The 17,969-nt window shown below is 41.8% G+C and overlaps 2 protein-coding genes across 4 annotated transcripts in view; one reads left to right on the top strand and one right to left on the bottom strand.

Moving 5' to 3' along the window:
- LOC121697138 overlaps positions 1-6,157 on the top strand; it is a 45,209-nt gene extending 39,052 nt beyond the window's left edge. The window contains exons 5-7 of the mRNA XM_042078466.1: positions 5,198-5,262; positions 5,545-5,649; positions 5,775-6,157. Of these exons, the coding sequence (XP_041934400.1) occupies positions 5,198-5,262; positions 5,545-5,649; positions 5,775-5,885 (281 nt within the window). The 3' untranslated portion in view covers positions 5,886-6,157. The remainder of the gene's footprint in view (positions 1-5,197; positions 5,263-5,544; positions 5,650-5,774) is intronic.
- An 872-nt stretch (positions 6,158-7,029) lies between these two features.
- tmem209 (transmembrane protein 209) lies at positions 7,030-17,564 on the bottom strand. Of its 3 annotated transcripts, none has more exons than XM_042078464.1 (15): positions 17,428-17,564; positions 16,817-16,973; positions 16,668-16,726; positions 16,447-16,578; positions 15,825-16,051; positions 14,486-14,690; positions 14,158-14,333; positions 11,363-11,434; positions 10,831-10,927; positions 10,276-10,401; positions 9,978-10,075; positions 9,435-9,549; positions 9,035-9,132; positions 8,765-8,838; positions 7,030-8,385 (listed from the first exon to the last, which is right to left on the bottom strand). In XM_042078464.1, exons 2-15 carry the CDS (start codon positions 16,951-16,953, stop codon positions 8,331-8,333), a joined length of 1,671 nt encoding a protein of 556 aa, XP_041934398.1. In that variant the 5' UTR covers positions 16,954-16,973; positions 17,428-17,564; the 3' UTR covers positions 7,030-8,330. The 3 variants fall into 3 exon arrangements, with proteins under 3 accessions (XP_041934398.1, XP_041934397.1, XP_041934399.1); XM_042078463.1 differs by having other exon boundaries at positions 17,408-17,544; XM_042078465.1 differs by having other exon boundaries at positions 16,817-16,995; positions 17,408-17,512.
- Positions 17,565-17,969: the final 405 nt, after the last annotated feature.

Raw genomic sequence — 17,969 nt, forward strand, 5'->3', positions numbered from 1 at the left:
TCAATGATTCATTTAAATATTTAAAATACTTTCACAGCAAAAATTATATTATACATGGCATTAACATGTTACACACAATTAATGCCACCCCTACGTATAATACCTTCTTAAAGAATAATTCCGGTATTTAGCACTTTGAGTCCCTTTTCCGGATTGTTTTGGATGAACTAGAGTGGTGGACACCGAAATTTTGACGATGGGTCCAGTCTCGGCTTTCTGACTCGTTTTGAATTGCCTTTGACTGGCTGGCTATGGGCATGCACAAACATGTCCTTAAAACACCTCACAACCATGTATAAACTTCCGCTCAATATTTGAGTCTAAAGCATAGACAGTAAAAGAAGGTCTCGCGGAAAGACTACAACCAAATGTAAACAGCCCCTGTTTCCGTTTCCGGTGGCGCAGTAATATCAACGTGCAATGAGTCTTCCAACAGAAATCAAAGGGATTTTACAAACTGGCAAATAAAACAAGACAGAAACTGTATTTCGCTACGCTACTTGTTTTGGAACATCAACGAACACCACTAACCACTCGGTGAGTTGCACAGTTTTGAAAACGAACATCAAGGGTTGTTTTAAGGACATGTTTGTGCATGCCTGTAGGTAGCCACTGAAGTAGTCAAAGGCGATTCAAAACGAGTCAGAAAAGTCGAGATAGGTCCCATCGTCAAAATGTCAGTGTCCACCACTCTAGTTCATCCAAAACAAACCAGAAAAGGGACTCAAAGTGCTAAATATCGGAATTATCCTTTAAGCCTTCCTTTGCCAATAAAACAGCTCTTAATATTCTCCTATCACCCCATAAAGTTGGACAATACAAAGCAAGGAATTTTAGACCATTCGTCTTTACAAAATCTCCCCAAATTCCAGATTTATAGGTCCACACTTGTGCATTCTCCTCTTTGACTCACCCCACTGTTTTTCTATGGAGTTTAGATCAGGGGACTGATGTGGCAATGGCCTAAGCTTGATTTTGTATTCAGCAAACCATTTTTGTTTTAATCTGGATGTTTGTTTTGGTTCATTCACCTGATTCACCCACTTTTAGTGTCTTGGCAGATATTGACAGATTTCCGTTGAAAATGTACAGGTTTTTCTTGGTGTTCATGCACCTTAATAAGGCTCCCAAGTTATTTGGTAATTAAAACAACCCCCACAATATAGCAGCCCCTCTACCATAATTCGCATTAGGCATGGGGTTCTTTTCAGTATAGTCATTCTTCTATGTATGCCAAACCCACCTGCATGCCCTGTAAATCTCTAATAGTCTATTAGCAGTGAGGGCACATTTGAAGATTTTTGGGGGGGACTTAGTTACCCCAAGATTATACCTTTTTCTGTTACTCTCCAACAGTGGTTCTTATTGATTTTTTTTGCCTCTCTTCCCAGATAGCAAACATACACTGGGACGGAACTGGGCCACACCTACCACAACGTCCGGGACTGATCTGCATAATGGACCTGATCCGGCGTCCAAACGCACATCGGTCCAAAATTGGTCTGGTACCAATAAGGGCTAAGACTGGCCCAGTTCCGAATGGTAGTCTGTGTTACTGACGTGTTCCAGATCTGTTTATCATATGCAATACGGGTCCGCTTATTGTGTGTGGTACGGACCCGTTTATCAGACATCAGCCGGCTTTATTTGACATGTGAAATGTGATTGGTAATTAGGGCTAATTATCCTGAAAAATCTGTTTGCTACACATTTGCTAACAGGTTCGTTATAGGTTCACCCAGGCTAAAGTTCGTAACGTTTTCCCAACAGCTCAACTGATAAACATTAGCTAGGCTACAAACACAAGGGGGGTAAAAAAAACGTTACACATAAGTGTCTTATTATTTTTTTTATTCAACAACCTGGCTGTAGAAGTGCAATCCCAGACAAAGTTTAAGTCGTGTTAATTCCACATTTATTCCTTTTTGCAAATAGGCTAAGTCACAATTACACTCGTTTTTTATCATCAGTGATCCTGTTAGCGTTATCACTGTTTTTTTCCAAAATAGTTATTGTGATAGCTGTTTTGCTTAAGTTAAGCTAGTTGTTGTTGCTGGAAAATAATATTAAAGTTATCAATCGCTCGGTTGCTTGTTGTTGTCTCTGAATAAACCAACAGAGATAAAAAGCAGATACTACCTTGAAAAGTTGGGCTGTCCTAGTCCAACCCCAGGCTGGCAAATCATGTCAAAAGATTGATAGTGAGCAAACCAAAGATCCTTGATTAACATTACTGCTTGGACTTCTGCATGCGTGGCAAGAATATGGGGTTGTCTCATAGCACTGTTAGATCTGATACAAACAACAATTGACTACTTTTACCACTGCTAGGTAATAATAAAAATAATGAAACGAGCATATGATCAATATTGAGCCAACTATATCTTCTTTTCCAGCCTTACTGTAGAAATGAAGTGGCCATGGGAACATAGTGCACCCCCATGATTTCTAAATGTGTGCCATTCCAAAATACCTTTTTTTTCTTTAGCAGCCAGTTGACAATGAGGTAGGGAAAGGACAGTCAATTTAGAATCAGCACCTTAATTAATATCATTACCACCTGGGTCTGCTGTGAAAAAATGGTCTTTCGGCTCATATCCGTATCACAGGTTTGGGCCAAATCAGTGTTTTGTATTTTAAACGCATCTCCTGACTTCCAGTTGAGTTGCGGAAATTGGACCTGGGACAAATCTGTAAACCGGTGATAAAACAGCATTGCTAGCAGAGCTGAAACCTGTATCGGGAGTAGACCTGGCCCACAGTCAGATACCGTATGTCCGCTACAGGCGGATCTAAAGGCTTTTATGCGGATCCGGCCCAAAGGAAATTGCTATCTGGGTTACCATCACAATTTGTCCTCATTGTTTTCATTGTGAGATTACAATAAATCCCCAAAAGATTATTATGACCGCCCCCGGGGGCCTATTATGATACGTCCCTGGGGGCCACCCCCCCCCCCCCCCCCCTGTGCTGGGCCCCCCGAACCGCAAAAAAAGCAGTTTTTCCTAAATAACTACCTGAACCGTGGCACCGAGGATGAAGAATCTTTTATGGTATGTTGGTCTCAAGGGCCCACATCAACCTGGCCCATAATCACTCATTTGTGATTTGCACCCCCCCGGTAAAAAATGAAAATGCAATATTATTCTGCTTTAATCGCCCCTATCTTCAGTTAAGATGTTCAGAACTGCACCAACTTTTATGTGTATGATTGACCTGGCATTCTCTGGGGGTATGCCAAGTTTCGTAGAATTTCATCCATGGGGGGGGGTCTAAGAAAAATTAGGTTATGTGTACATTTAGTGTACACTCATTGACCTGTAGATGGCGGTGCACACATATACACATGCACACACACACATACTATCGGTATTAGAACAGCCGATACATAATTACAAATTCAGTAGGATTAAAAGAAAGCCATCATGGCTGCATTTCCAGTATTGGCGATAAGTAGTCGTTTGTCCACTAGATGGCGCATCGTTGCAGTGAGACGTAATTTTGTTGGAAGTTAAAAGTGGGTTGGAAAAACAATGGACGCTTCCTAGGACTGTAGTTTACCGCAGAGAACGTCTAATAAGGATAGGAGGATGTTCACATGAATTGTAATTCCCATTTCTTCTTGAAGCCGAAATAAATCTGAGGATGTTTATCGGACATGCTTGGTTTTTACTGCAGGTACGTTAATCTTATAATATCAATAAGGACCTAATGTTACAGTTAGCGTAGGTTGAGTGATGGAGGCCAATTTGATTGATTGTATTTGTAGAAAACTATAAATGCGGTTATACCAGGTAAATTGATAGCAGCACTGTAATTGTATCTTTCGACTGTCATTTGTTGCACGTGCTACAAAAATCATTCTGTGCAATGGAAGATTTACCAACATTACACCGGTCTGATACATACTGTGTAGTGGGTCCCATTTAGAAGTGGCTACTTCATTCGCGCTTTCCTTGACTCATGGAGCTGCGTGAATTTTATTACAACTTTTCGCCACGATATGGCAGTTTAAGTCCGCTTGATACTGTAAGGCGTAAGCATGTTGTAAATAGGCCTACCTTATAAGCCTAGCTGTAGCTTAGGGAAGCTAACAGCTTTTTATTAGGATCTAGTTTGTTAGTTACAGTTTTGCCATAACTCCCTGATGCATTTTTGCATTTACAATAGCCAAAGCGTGGATGTCTCAATCGGAAAATTAAACAATATCGGGTGCCTATGGACTAGGCTGGGTGAACCCAGCCTGATCTGCCCGCTATTTATTTTTTGATTTCTTAAAAGATTGAGCTTGGTCTGGTGAAAGCCAGACTAGCCATGGACCTCAGTTACACAATGCAAGGGAACATGAATCAGCCTTTATTTGCACGAACAATAACGGACAACAGCTCTTCAACTTTGGCCCGTTAAAATGTGTATGAACAGTAGCGACGCATTTCATCAAGGCCCATTTGGACATGTCAGTTATTTGCACCACTAGTTAGATGTAAAACAGCATTTCGTTTCAGACTACTGTTACTTAATTTGTGCATTGACAATAAAGTATCACATGAACTAAAGATGACTAAAATCTTATGTAGAAGAAGAAACATTCACAAAAAATCCATCCATCCAAAAATGACATTTGTTTTTGATAGCTGTTGAAAACGGCATGGAACTGACAGAGATGTTTTTGTTTATAAATAAATAACATTATGCTGATAGCTTTTGCTTTTCCCAAATACAATGTAGCCTAGGTGTAAGTGACCTTTCATCAATCCAGTTGCAATGGATGAACTGTGATGAACTGCCCTACTTGTGATTGTTTAGAGATTTTAAAGGTTTCATAACAATGCTACATCTTCTTTGGCTATTCTACAATCTATTCACCTTTTCAGCACCAGTAGGCTACTTTCTGTGCAGCCGCACACACACACTCAGGCATGCCAAACAAGCATACACAAAAGTTTCAAGAGTGGGGGATGGAGTAAAAGATGGAGACAAATTGAAGGGTGATTTATTTTCGCGGAACGGATGTACAGGACTGAGCGGCGGTCATATTTTGTAACGCTATGCGGTACCTCTAGTTTTTTTTATATATCTGTCAACTTTACCAAAGGTGGCAATAATTCTGGAGGTTACTGTATACACATGATAATACATCCACATAACAAATAATGTACACGTGATAACAAATATTATTATTATCCTGCCCTCTAAGAGAGAAGAAATGAACCATCAGACAGCAGAGGGGAACACTCAGGGCAGGAACAACAGCGGAACGAGGTGAACATCTCCCTTACTAACTTACCATCACACACAGACACACACACACACATGGACACAGACACAGACACACACACACACACACACACACACACACACACACACACACACACACACACACACACACACACACACACACATACATCCTTTGTTCTGAATGCAAGTTCTAAATGCAAACACAGGCATAGATGAATAACATAATGGGGGTGAGATTAGAGGAGAATCAGCTACACTCATGTGCATGTGTTCAAAAGTCATTCACTCTGCTGTCTGTGTCTCTAGGATGTTACTAACACCACAGTAGTCTATAGGAACACAGCCAGAGTAGCACCCAGAGATGCCAACACTGAGGAGGCCACGGAATATGCCAGCGTCAGAGCAGACGGAGTATGACCAACCAGACCTCATAAGACACATGATACATACACACACACACTTCCATGTCCATCTGCACACAGAGATGTGTGTCTGTGTGCATAAGTTGATTTTTACTTTATTGGATCTTTTAATAGGATGTGACCTACTCAACTGTCGACCATGGAAACAGAGCTACTCCACCCCCCAAAGAGATAAACACAGAGGAGAACACGGAATATTCCAGCATTCGACTGGACAGAGTCTGACAAACAGAAGTAATGTGAGAAGTGGCGTCTGTCTTCCCAACAGACACAAAATGACTGAATGATTGTGACTAAATGATTTGGGGCTTGACTGTACTTGCCATTTAGGCCTATTCTTAATTAGTTTCTGTTTTTAAACAATCTTTTTGTTTATGTCATTGGAAATTATGTAAAATTATGAGTTATGTATGATCAATGTGGAATCAATAGTATATTAAATATAGTGTGCATATACAGACAGACATATTCTAAGAATAAAAGATTGAAGAGAGAAACATGGTTGTGTGTATTAATATCTGTCATTAACTACAGCCTGCTTTCTTAAACAGCTTTTGCCAGCTCATTATGTTAGGAACATAGGCCTATACAAGCATGTGATAGTTTTTACATTTGCATTTATTCATTTAGCAGACTTTTCATCCAAAGTGACCATTCTATCACCAGGGACTACATTGTCCACAGAGAAACTTGGGGTGAAGTGCCTTGTTCAAGGGCACTTAATTGAACACACACAAGTTGTGAATCCACAACTTTCCAGGCTACTGCATGCCACTACGCTACCACCGCCCCTGCTGTTTTTGACAGCATGTAACAGTTTAGTGGAAGAACGTGTCACATTTGGTGTCTGCCTTATAATCCAATGCCATGAGCTGGGGCCTTTTATTTTATTAGCCCATAGCTTGGGAAATTAGCTTATTTGTCGACTACCCCAGAGCTCCCTTATAGCTATAGGCTAGCTGTTGTAACCCACTCCAAGTGCATTATGCTAAGCTAGGCTAACAGTCTCAGATTGGGTGTTTGCACGCACAGAAAGGCATCAAAGTTTTGCAGAGAGGTAACAAAAAGTGGTAAGCAACACAGAGCTGAGAACATTTGTAGTAGAGGGCTATTACACTGATGGGTGCGAAACAGGCGGCTGCGTACTTCTTGTCTGCTACCCAACCACCACATCTCATTTATGGTACAGTGGTGGACAAGAGCTGCCATCCACAAGAACCAGATACACATTGCATCTTGAGAACAAATATGTGACACTAAAATATGTGATACCAGATACCCGTTATTCTCAAACAGTCATGAACATAAATGATCTGAACGGATTATCATCAATCCAAGAAACTCAAAGAAATTACACAGTTCTCAAAGGTCTTCCTTTGTTATTTAATAACAATTTACATCAACATGTGAATACAAAAAAAGGATTAAATCACTGTATGCAGTCAGAGTCACCAGTCCCCACTCTTTTAACATAGTGGGTAAAAAACAACAAGAAGCCCTTTTGAACAGACCCGCCATCCAAACAGCTATTTCAGGCAGAGTGGACTTCGGCACATAGGCAGGTTTGGCTGATCTAGTCTCATCGGACTTAATGAATGCCCATTCCCACAAAAACTCGTAGGGCCGGTTTCCCATGAATGGATTAAGCCCAAACCTGGACTAAAAAGGAGATCTTCATTGAAGGGCTTTTTTAGTCTAGGACTGTATAGGACTTAGTCCATGTATGGGAAGCCACCCACACAGTGCACAATGCAACAGACAGCAGTTGCCTCTGGGACAGATTTATTCAGTGGATCGGCTACAGACCAAGGCCAGCTCTACTCTAACATAGTCAGTTACAGTCAGGAAAAGCCTGCCATTTCAGTACAGCATGAGTCTAGATCAGGTCAAGACACAGACATTCAGGGGCAGACAAGTATGTGTATCTGTGAACCTACACTAGATGGTCCCAAACGGTCATTTCATCTCAAATAAGAGCCGCCTGACTGAGAGTAAGTTAACAGTCAGTGCAGGGCAGGGCCACAAGCTCCACACCACTCCATGCCTACTACAGTCAGTAATGAAGAGTCTCTGGAGTAGGGCAGACCCTGCCCTGACACGGTGGAGAAAGAACAACAGCCCAACTCAACGCAAACCAAAGTCACAAAATCAAATACAAAGACCCTGACAATCAGGACATTCTCATGAGAAACATTTTTAAAATATAACGCACGCTTATATACATTCAAACTACTGTGGGTTCCTTAAAACTCCACACATACACAAATCCTCCAGTTCATTATATACAAGCCTGATGTATTAAGCTACTACTAAAAACAAAATGAGCTACTTAAAAAAAGAGCACACATGCACGCACACACATAATTGATACCTGATGAGGTATGAGGCCAGACGCTGGCTGGAGTTTTTCTTTTAAGTAAGCATTCACATTCAGTAATGCCGTAAGATAACAGTGTCTTCTCATGATCTAGCAGTCGTAAATACAGCAGTATTATTAAATACTGGTTACTGTGGCAATAAGAGTATTGCAGAGCACACTGGTGTGCGTGCCACCTATGGTCTACGTATTTCTCGGTAGAAGAGCCTTCATCTTTGTGCTGGAGGAGTCGGCTGTCCATATGTGATGTGCTTTAAAAGGTGGTGGTGGTAATGGGGGATGGAGACAGAACCTCAGTCTCCGAAGATCCAGAGGATGTTAACGCCAGACAAACCCAAGTTTACTCTCCTGCGGAAGGAAAAAAACATTACACTCAAAGGGGATCTAAATGAATGACCAGATAAAACCAGAGTTGGCTGTTAGAGGCTAATCAACCATAAAACAGCACCACATCTTACAACTCAACATTAATTTCATTTTTATAGCTTTTAAAAATCGGCCAAACTCATATAGTACACAAATTCACTGGAATTGGCTTACACCAGTTAGCCTATGGTTCTCTTTTAGCTGTAGGCTAGCTATAAGCTAACTGCAAGTTACACCCCCTTCAGTGAATTATGCTAAGCTAGGCTAACAGTGTCAGCGTTGGGTTAAAGCACACACAAATAAGAGAAGCATAAATAAGGGTAAAACCAGGAGTAAATAAAAGGAGCAGGAAGGGTCTTACCCCAGCATCCCCGACTCCTTGGTCTTTATGATGAAGAGGAACATGAGGACTGTGTGGAACAGGTTGTTCCGGCCCTGTAGAGACAGCCAGAACACAAAAGGGTTACACTCAGGATGTACTGACAGACAGACAGAGAGAGAAATAGAGAGAGATAATAATTAAAACAGGGAAGACAGAGAAAAGCTGCAGGAAAGAACGTCCCCAAAAGAGAAAGGAATGAAATGAGAAGGTTAGAGATGAGTAGAGGAAGGAAGGTGAAGCCAACCGCACCTTGGGGAGGCTGTACACATGTCCCTGATAGATGAGCTGGTAATGGGGAGGGTTTATACTGCTATGATGGATGCAGAAGAGATTCTCATTGGTCACATCTGTTTGGACACACAGAAAACAACCAATCACAAACTGACAGACCAACCAAACCTAAATTCCATTAATCCTGACCTTAACTTGAGGCAGAGATAGCTTGATAGCTAAATGGATTGATCGCTAGATAGATAGATAGTACTTTATTGTCAGACAAACAATGTTCTGTAAACCAGCATACAGACTTACACCTAATGGGTTTCAATGCATTTCTACTTTTAATAATGTTGTGTCGCTTCAAAGGTTATGGCCCACTGTTCAGTTCAAAAGCAGCCTGGGATGTTTTTTGCGTGCATGGGTCCCTTACCAGGTTTGTCTGGGGTCTGGCTGAAGTGCTGTGAGGTGAAGGTTTTCCCGTCTGGGTACTTTGGGTGTGGGGGCAGCCTGGAGTCCAGGTACGTGCACAACACATGCATCAAAACCTACAGACAGGATGAAGTCAGTGCTGAATATCAGAGCCATTACACATCATGGGGTGTAATGGCAGAACGGTGAGACTATTTTTACAGTTACGATCCAATAATAATAATAATAATAATAATAATAATAATGTGCTTACAAAAATGTTTGAACAGGAGCACTTCTTGGACTAAAAAGCTATAAATTAAGTTGCTCTTTGGATGGTTATATATAATATATTTAACTATTTTAAAAGAATGCCTTGAGTTCTTCTTGTTTTGGATAATAGTATTGTGCTTGTTGAAGCACTGACAGCTTGACTACACTTCCAGGAGCATTACTGCTGGTGTTTGTTGCAAGCCCGGGCAAAAAGGTCCACTATCTTGTGGCAGACAACCATCCTGTCATGTCATATGGTCGGTGTGTGTGTGTGTGTGTGTTTTCTGCTCACCACAGAGTCTGTGGGCAGGTCCGTGTCCCACTTCCTGTTCTTCACGTCTCCGCCCCCGTTCCAACGAAATGAGCTCATGCAGCCACTATGAGCCAACTCTGTCGTGAGAAAAGTGCACACTTCAGCTCACCTCACTTTACACAATTACCCAGCAACTGTTTCTTAGATTTCCGCTAAGGCTTTAGAGCCCTGAGCACCATCATCTCTGTGACAGACCCACAGGCAGACGGACACAGACAGACAGACACACACACACACACACACACACACACACACACACAGACAAACACACACACACCTCTGATGCGCTCCACAAGGTACTCCTGGTTGGGGCTGACGTCCAGGTACTGCACAATGGCGTTGAGGGTCGGGATGGCCGAGGCCTTGGTCACCGCTGCCTGCTTCAAGCTGCTAATGCTCGTCTCTATCACAGAAGCATATGGACAACGTGTGAACAAGATAAACACATTTTAATTAGAGTACAATGTTAGAGACAATAGGAGTATTCAAAGCCGTTACATAACTATTATTGTATAATTATAATAAAATTATAATTATCGTTTGCAAATCCAAGACAGCCCAGCCCAGAACACAGTGCCTGAGAACTTTAAGCCCTGACCAATGTTTTGCTCAGACACAAGTCTTTTGGCTGGCACTTTTATCCAAGGTGACATACATTACAAAGCGACTTACAATAATTACAAGGGCCATTGTCCACAAAGGAACTTGAAATGAAGTGCCTTCCTCAAGGGCACAACGGTGGCAGCTGGGAATTGAACCCACAACTTTTCTGGCCACTGCATGCTAGCCCAGCTCCTTAGCCATGATGCTTCCACTGCCCTAAGTATCTCACCTCCGACCTGCAGCTCAGGGCAGCCCATCCTCCTGAGCTGACTATTGATGGAGTCGATCTCCTTCACCAGAGGGACCAGGATGGTGTCATTAATCCACTGCAACACACACACACACAGTTAGACCACACTTTAGGGCAACCTTGGAAAAGAGATCTCAATGAAACTCACTTGGTTAAATAAAGGATATATAAAATAAACTTCATAGTCCCCAATTTATACGACAGCCAAGGTACATATGCAAAAAGCGTCTTATGCTTGTCATGGTATTCAATTAGCTAATTTATTTTGCAAAGTTATTAACTTTTAGCTTTAGGTAACACTTTAGACATTGCACTTTGACCATCATTTAAATTAGGGTGCTTCATATCTACTATTCACAGACAGTTGATATACCAATAGCCTGAATGTTTATTTGCTTTTGCCAGTGTATTTGTATTTAGCTGACTGATGTTTTTTAATTAAATGGAACTGTATCTTGTCTTGTCTTGTAACACTGTTGACAGAGGATGGTTAGTGTGTGATGTTACTTACATTTCTCAGTTTAGCAGTCCATGTGTCGATACTGTCCACTACGAGGCGACTGGTGGTTATTCTGGCCCAGACCTACAAGTGGGGGGAAAAAAAGACAATAAAAAGTAAAAAAATAAAAAAAAATAAAAAAAAAAACAGAAAATACGCATCATGGGCAACAAACACAACTTTGCTGAGTGATACTGGCAAGATGAAGACAGACCGGGCGACTAACATTACAGCAAAACATTGCTTAGTTTGTTGAAGAACTGCAATACAGAAACATTTAAATCATTTAGGTCATTAAACAATGAGGGCTTTGGTCAAGAGGGAGAGAGGTGTAATAAAGCAACCGGTACATAGCATTTCTTTCTCTCTTGAAATGTAAGGAAATTAAATATTAAAGTACATGTATTGACAACATACATCATACAGGGTCAATTTCTGCACAACTGATTTTGATAAATCGCAGAATGCATTCACAAAAGCCACCTAATCACTTGATTTGAACTTGCACGTTACACATTTCATCAAGGTTCAGGTCCCTTACAGAGTCGTTGTAAAGCAACTACCCCATATAACCTTTTCACAGCAACCATCAAACAAATAGTATAGTAAGCAGAGATGCAAGTGATAACAATAATGAAACTACGGTTTAATTTCAGTGTAGCATAATTGGAACCTTAATTGATGTCATAAATTACACCTCATAAATGACATTCAGACCTCCATGGGGCCCTAAGCAAAATCCTGCTAAGGGGCCCCTCCTACATGAAATCTATGGGCCAAAATGTAACCATCTTTTTTACAGTCGCACTTGACAACTCAGTGCTCACAATACAATCAATCCACACCATTTTGGATGTCTACGGAAGTTACCAAATATAGTTTTTTTTCTCCATAAAGGTCTAAGGGAAATAAAAATAATTATGTGTGAATCACCTTCACAGCTTACTACTCATACTTCATACTACTTAAACGTAGACTATTTAAACTATCATTTTAATACTTCATATAATTTACCATTAATCCATTAGGCTACTTTCCATTTTGCATACGTTCAACCAACTAAAGCTTGACTGAAATATTGTAAAACCATTGACTCGTTTTAAAAATGTATGGGATGAATGAAATCAGATGGGTCCACGCATGTTTCGTTTTTTTTAAATGTAGCCAGTCACCGGCATTCAAAATAACGGAATATGCGGTTATATTTCACAACTTTTGCCAAGTACTCTGACTGGGAAAGGCTGGCAAGCAAGCCACTGACAGATCAGTGGATTCACTTCCCTGTTAGGCCTGCAACAGTACACACGCTGGAGAGTTGCAAATAAACAGATCAGCTTAACGTTACTATAGGCTACTCAGATTATTTGTTGACATCAAACCAAGGAACGAACACAAGTTTACCTGACTGCTGTTCCCGCTGTTCATTCTCGTGAAGTTTTTACCTCCGTTTCTTATGCCCTGAAGGGTAATTCGGTTTCATCTTCTTAACGTAGGCTATGAGATACTGTTGCTATAACTGTATAGGCCTACCTGCCGTTAGCTTGACTCAAGGGGAATTGGGGAGGGGGCCTTGATTAACTTGCTGGGCCTAGTGTGCATATAGGGCAATCCGGCCCTGGTTACACCTAAGCTTGCCATACTATAGGGCTGTTCACACCAAGAGCGATACTTCCAACCATTACGGCAAAAAAACTATCACTCTAGCTCAGTGGTTCTCAAACTGTGGTACAGATACCACTGGTGGTAGGCGAACTCTAGTGGTACTCCATGAGTCTCTGAGATGTCACTCAAAATGTATCAAAATATAATTATAATTATAAAAAAATCCCTAACCATACCATCACTTAAGTTATATTTAAACTACTTTATAGGCAAAAAGACGCAAAACAGTTTGCCCAATGTAAATATGTAGTTAAAGGTACTCTAACGGCTTCTACACACAGTTGCGTTCCGTCAACGCATGCCAGTGGGTGTTCCCGACGGTAGCTATGCAAATGACTTGAAGTATAACCGTAATGTGATTGGTTGGTGCCGTCCGTCGATTGGCTTGATTGGCCGGTGCCGTCTGTCGGTGCAGTAACAGTTGAACTTCTCAACGCGAGCTACGGGAGAAACACAACGCAACGGACCCACAATTCAGTTCGGCGACGGATGACGTGAGCCCATGTAAAGTGAATGGGATGAGTCTCCAGCACTGCAACGCACGCAACTGTGTGTAGAAGCCGTCAGCGATGTCAAACGTTTTTTAGCTAAAACATTTAGTCACATACAGCAAACATCTCCTCACTATCTGCTAGCTGCTGCCTGTCCTCTGAACACACTGTAAAAAAACGTGGTCTCTGTAGACAGGCCAGGCTATGCAAACGGCAACAACAACAAACTCGTGCAACCTGCACCAGCCAATAACCGACGAGATGTGCGTTTAGGAGTTTCAATTGCACGGGAGGGAGGGGGAGGGAGTAGTGAGCTAGCTCTGTTTTGTTTGAACATCAACAGAAGTGATCACTTATAACCCCTTTAAATTGACCTACGCTACTATTTTTTAATACCATCGTAATGGTGGTACTTGGAGAGCCAATTGTTTTCTAAAGTGGTACTCATTGTGAAAAGTTTGAGAACCACTGCTCTAGCTAATATGATGTTATCATTCTAATTTATGCGTGGACGTTCTCATTCATATTAACCAGAGCGATACTTTTTTTACTATAGTTATCATTCTTGGTGTGAACAGCCCTCATTTCAAGTCAAAATGGCTGCTGTGAAAAAGGCCTATTGAGCTGTGTGAGACGCCCCTCCTTCCTCCTCACCTCCTCGGCGGCCTGCTTGGAGCCCAGGTCGGTCTCGTCCTTGTGGGCGGAGGGAGCCTGCGAGCGACAGGCCAGCTGGTACTGGAACTTGCGCAGGCTCTGGGCATAATCTCCCACCGAACGGTTGTAGTTCCAGAAGGTGGGACTGTGCGCTGGGGACGCCGACTCTGGGCTTCCTGCAGACAACAACAAGCCAGAACACAAACAATGTGGGCTTAAGACCGGGTGTCCCTCTGGTGCTCTTCGGTAGAATAGTTGAATACCATAGTTTTAATAAAGAGTTGAATAGTTTAATAATTTGATCATCATCCATCGTGATGTTGCTGACCCAACTGGCTGCGGTGGCTCTTCTCCTCTTCAGAGCGTAGGAACCGCTCCAGGCCCTTCAGGTCGTCGATGTAGTCCTCCTTCCCACCGGGGGAGTTGAAGACGGAGGGGGACGTGCGGTAGCGCGCCCTCAGGCTGGAGCCCTCAGCGGGTCCCAGGCTACTGGGGTAGGGAGGGGAGCCGGGGGACGGACTGTAGTTCAACACCTACCGGAGAGAAAAATAAGACGCTTTTGTTCAAAGCAACTTACAAAAACTGGAGAGGAATCAAGTTACAGTGTGAATACAATGGAATTTTAAGAGGGTGGTTCAACACCTAAAGATAATATGGATTTGAATGAAAAAGATGATAAATCAGTGTGACATTTGGAATATGACAGAGCAAAGCATAGCATAGCATAGCAGCAGACATTTTTTTGCCAAAAGAAAGATGTTTTACAGTTTGAGCTAGTGGACCTAGACACTAGACATGTCACTGGTATATCAACATTTGGCACTTTTCCAGCAGATTCCCACCTTTGAAACAAGAAAACACACTCTTGGAGAAATATAAAAACTCTTTATATATATGCTTGCTTATAATGATAATTAAGAAAAGTTATTGCACTGTTTTAGATCACCTATAAGTGATAGGTTTTTCAGTTTAGTTCACATGCATCCTTATGATGCGGTTTTAGTTCACATGCATCCTTATGATGCCGTTTTGATTCACATGCACTGTTTTGGTTCACATGTATCTGCTGTTTTGGTTCACATATATGAATCTTCTGTTCTGTCATTTTGACTCTTATGTTTAGATATAAATCTTATGTTCTGTATATTATTGTATCTTAGTCTACAAACATGAACCTTGTGTTCTGTTTATAGTTCTGCTTTTGCTAATATCCAGACATGCATAATATCCAAACATGCCGAGTCGCCCAAGTGAAAGTTTAAAATCAACCACAGAGGAACGGATAGAAGCTCATGTCACAATTTCGGAATGTGCTGTCTGACCTGAGGGTCAAGCTATGTCATGTTTTAGGCCATATGTTGTCAGGACTGTCACACCCTGATTGTATGATATAAAAGAAGCTTGCCTGCAGAACATGTCAGAGTTTGGGTACAAACCATTGTTGTCTCATTCTCTCTCTTTGCAAAGATAATACAATTGTATTGTTCTTTTGGATCACTGGCTCCTGTCTTTATTTTGCGTCAAAGCGTACAAAATTATCCAACACACAGTCACTTATTCTTAAGGATGTAAACATTGGAACGGGCAACAAAGCCATTTGCCTTTTTTGTATGGAATCCAAATTATATGACATAATACTGCACAGTCCATGGGTTTGCCGCCCCTACCTTTCCGTAGGCGAGTGAGGGGGAGTAGGGCCCTTTGCTGCCCGGGGTGGAGGGGCTGGTGAGGGGAGGGCTGTAGCCTGGCACGCAGCTGGGCGAGAACTTGGGGCTGGCGCTGGCTGGGCGCGAGGGGCTGAAGCTGAGCACGTTCTGCCCCTGTAAGGGGAAGGACTGGGTGGCAACGGGACTCTCCTTCTTCTCTGGCTTCAGTGGAGGGGAGGCCTTGATGCCTGGAGGTTGTCGCAAAGATAGAGACAGGATTACTTAGAGTGGGTGTAACAAATGCCATTTAATATACTCCCTTATATATACACAAGTATTAGCAGTTTGTTCACGTTTCCCCCAGATGTATGGCCTAATTGCTATATTTAGGTTCACCACTTATGCTTCCATACAGGCAAGCTTAATTTATTAAGATAACATTTCAGGAAACATTTTCTGGACCTCAGAGGCATAAAACTAAAATATCATCTTTATAGTAGTGCTTCATTTTGTTCATAGTGTGTTTTAATGTGTGTGTTTCAGACAATCCTTAAAACACACCAAGAATGCTACAGACGTAAACCTAAAGAGGACTATGCATAGCACTAATTCAGCACAAACACACACGTCTCTCCCTGCTTACCAGAGTTGCCGAGCCCTAGGAGACGATGCTGCTCTGGGGAGACAACAATAGAGGATGGAGCCATGGTGTACTTAAAGTACTTCCAGAAGTCAAAGAGGGCGTTGAGGCTAAACAAAGCTGCCAAGGCCAGCTCTATGGGACAAGACAAACAGAAAGTGAATAATAATCATAAAAACTCACAAGCATTTCATAGACACTGAAATAAGCACACGAGTACTCACCAATGTACCAGATAGGCCAGTATGTAATGTTGTAGTACCGACTGAGCAGTTTTCCAGACCTAAACGGGGTTAGAATGTCAGGCAATTGCTGTACAAAACACAACTCATTTGTAGTATAAGTGATTGAAGTGACTGACTGTTCACCGTACATTTCGGTGTAGATCATCCCAGCGAGTGACACGTTGAGAACAGCCCAAGCGAGGACCACCTGTCTCTCCTGTTCCTCCCGTCTCATCCTCATCGTCCTATCGATGAGGTTCGACATGCCGTTCTTCGACGGAGTCATGCTACCATAACACGCAACCCCTTGTTGCAAACACACACAAAACTACGGGGGTTAGCATGTAAAGGACACAAAGGTATTGACATAGGCCTATTCAACAGCCATTCTCTACAACTTGTCTAGAAAGTTTGCATGGAGACTGACGGACTGCTGTCACACGTGTCAACAAAACAAAAACTTTAGGGCTTCCAAAGGCGGTAGGGAAATATCTATAACAGTAACTACAAGATGACAAACCACACAATCTCAACAACTGCCAAACACATTAGGCACACATTTACATTAAATATAACTGGAATGCCCAACCATGCACGGAAGCTAGCTTACTAGCTAGCTACATGGCTAGCGGATTGTTCTGTGCTCTAAAGACCAGTTTGCTCTCTCTCTGGCAACAGAAACGACCTGTAGTTCAAGGTTATACTAAATCAACCTTTTTTAAACAAACCTATATGCTTACATCAGATTAAAGTGACATACTTGGTCTCAAACAAGCACCGGTATGAAATTTCCCACTCAAATTGAACTTAACAGCGGCAGACCATTTTGAAAAGTACTTCCGGTTGAGTTGAATAAGACCCGCCCCTTAGTCTGGTTAAACTTGGAAAGCCACAAAGATATCAGAGACTTTTGCCATTTTAGACAAGTAATGCCTCTCTTGACAATTTGTCTTGTGCGTGGACACCAAAATCCAACCAAATCATGTACTGTGGTTTATGTGCTTGTGTTGCTGTTACTCATTTGGAATATTTTATGTTAACATGTTTTGTTTGCTTGCTGTTTCATTTTCAGTTGATTTACATGTATTTTCAAAATGTAAACAAAACTACCACTTCCACGTCTGGGGATTAATGCACTGAGTGTATGTAGCCTAGCCTACATGTGATCATGAAAACCTTTAACAGTTATTTTCATTAGTTTTGTTGCATTCTTTGCTCTTACAGTGATATTGAAGATAATGAGGCAGCAGACACTGTGAGCAGGCAATTACTCTGACTGAGTTTATAGTATCTCAGCCGTAC

Source organism: Alosa sapidissima, chromosome 22 (genome assembly GCF_018492685.1).
Source record: "Alosa sapidissima isolate fAloSap1 chromosome 22, fAloSap1.pri, whole genome shotgun sequence".
NCBI lineage: Eukaryota > Metazoa > Chordata > Actinopteri > Clupeiformes > Clupeidae > Alosa > Alosa sapidissima.

Excerpts from the sequence above, each read along its gene's own strand:
- tmem209 (XM_042078464.1), bottom strand. The coding sequence starts at position 16,953 with ATGACTCCGTCGAAGAACGGCATGTCGAACCTCATCGATAGGACGATG. Across the intron at positions 14,334-14,485 it reads GAGCCACCGCAGCCAGTTGG|GAAGCCCAGAGTCGGCGTCC; the intron begins GTCAGCAACATC and ends TGTTGTCTGCAG. Across the intron at positions 8,839-9,034 it reads ATGTGTACAGCCTCCCCAAG|GGCCGGAACAACCTGTTCCA; the intron begins GTGCGGTTGGCT and ends CTGTCTCTACAG.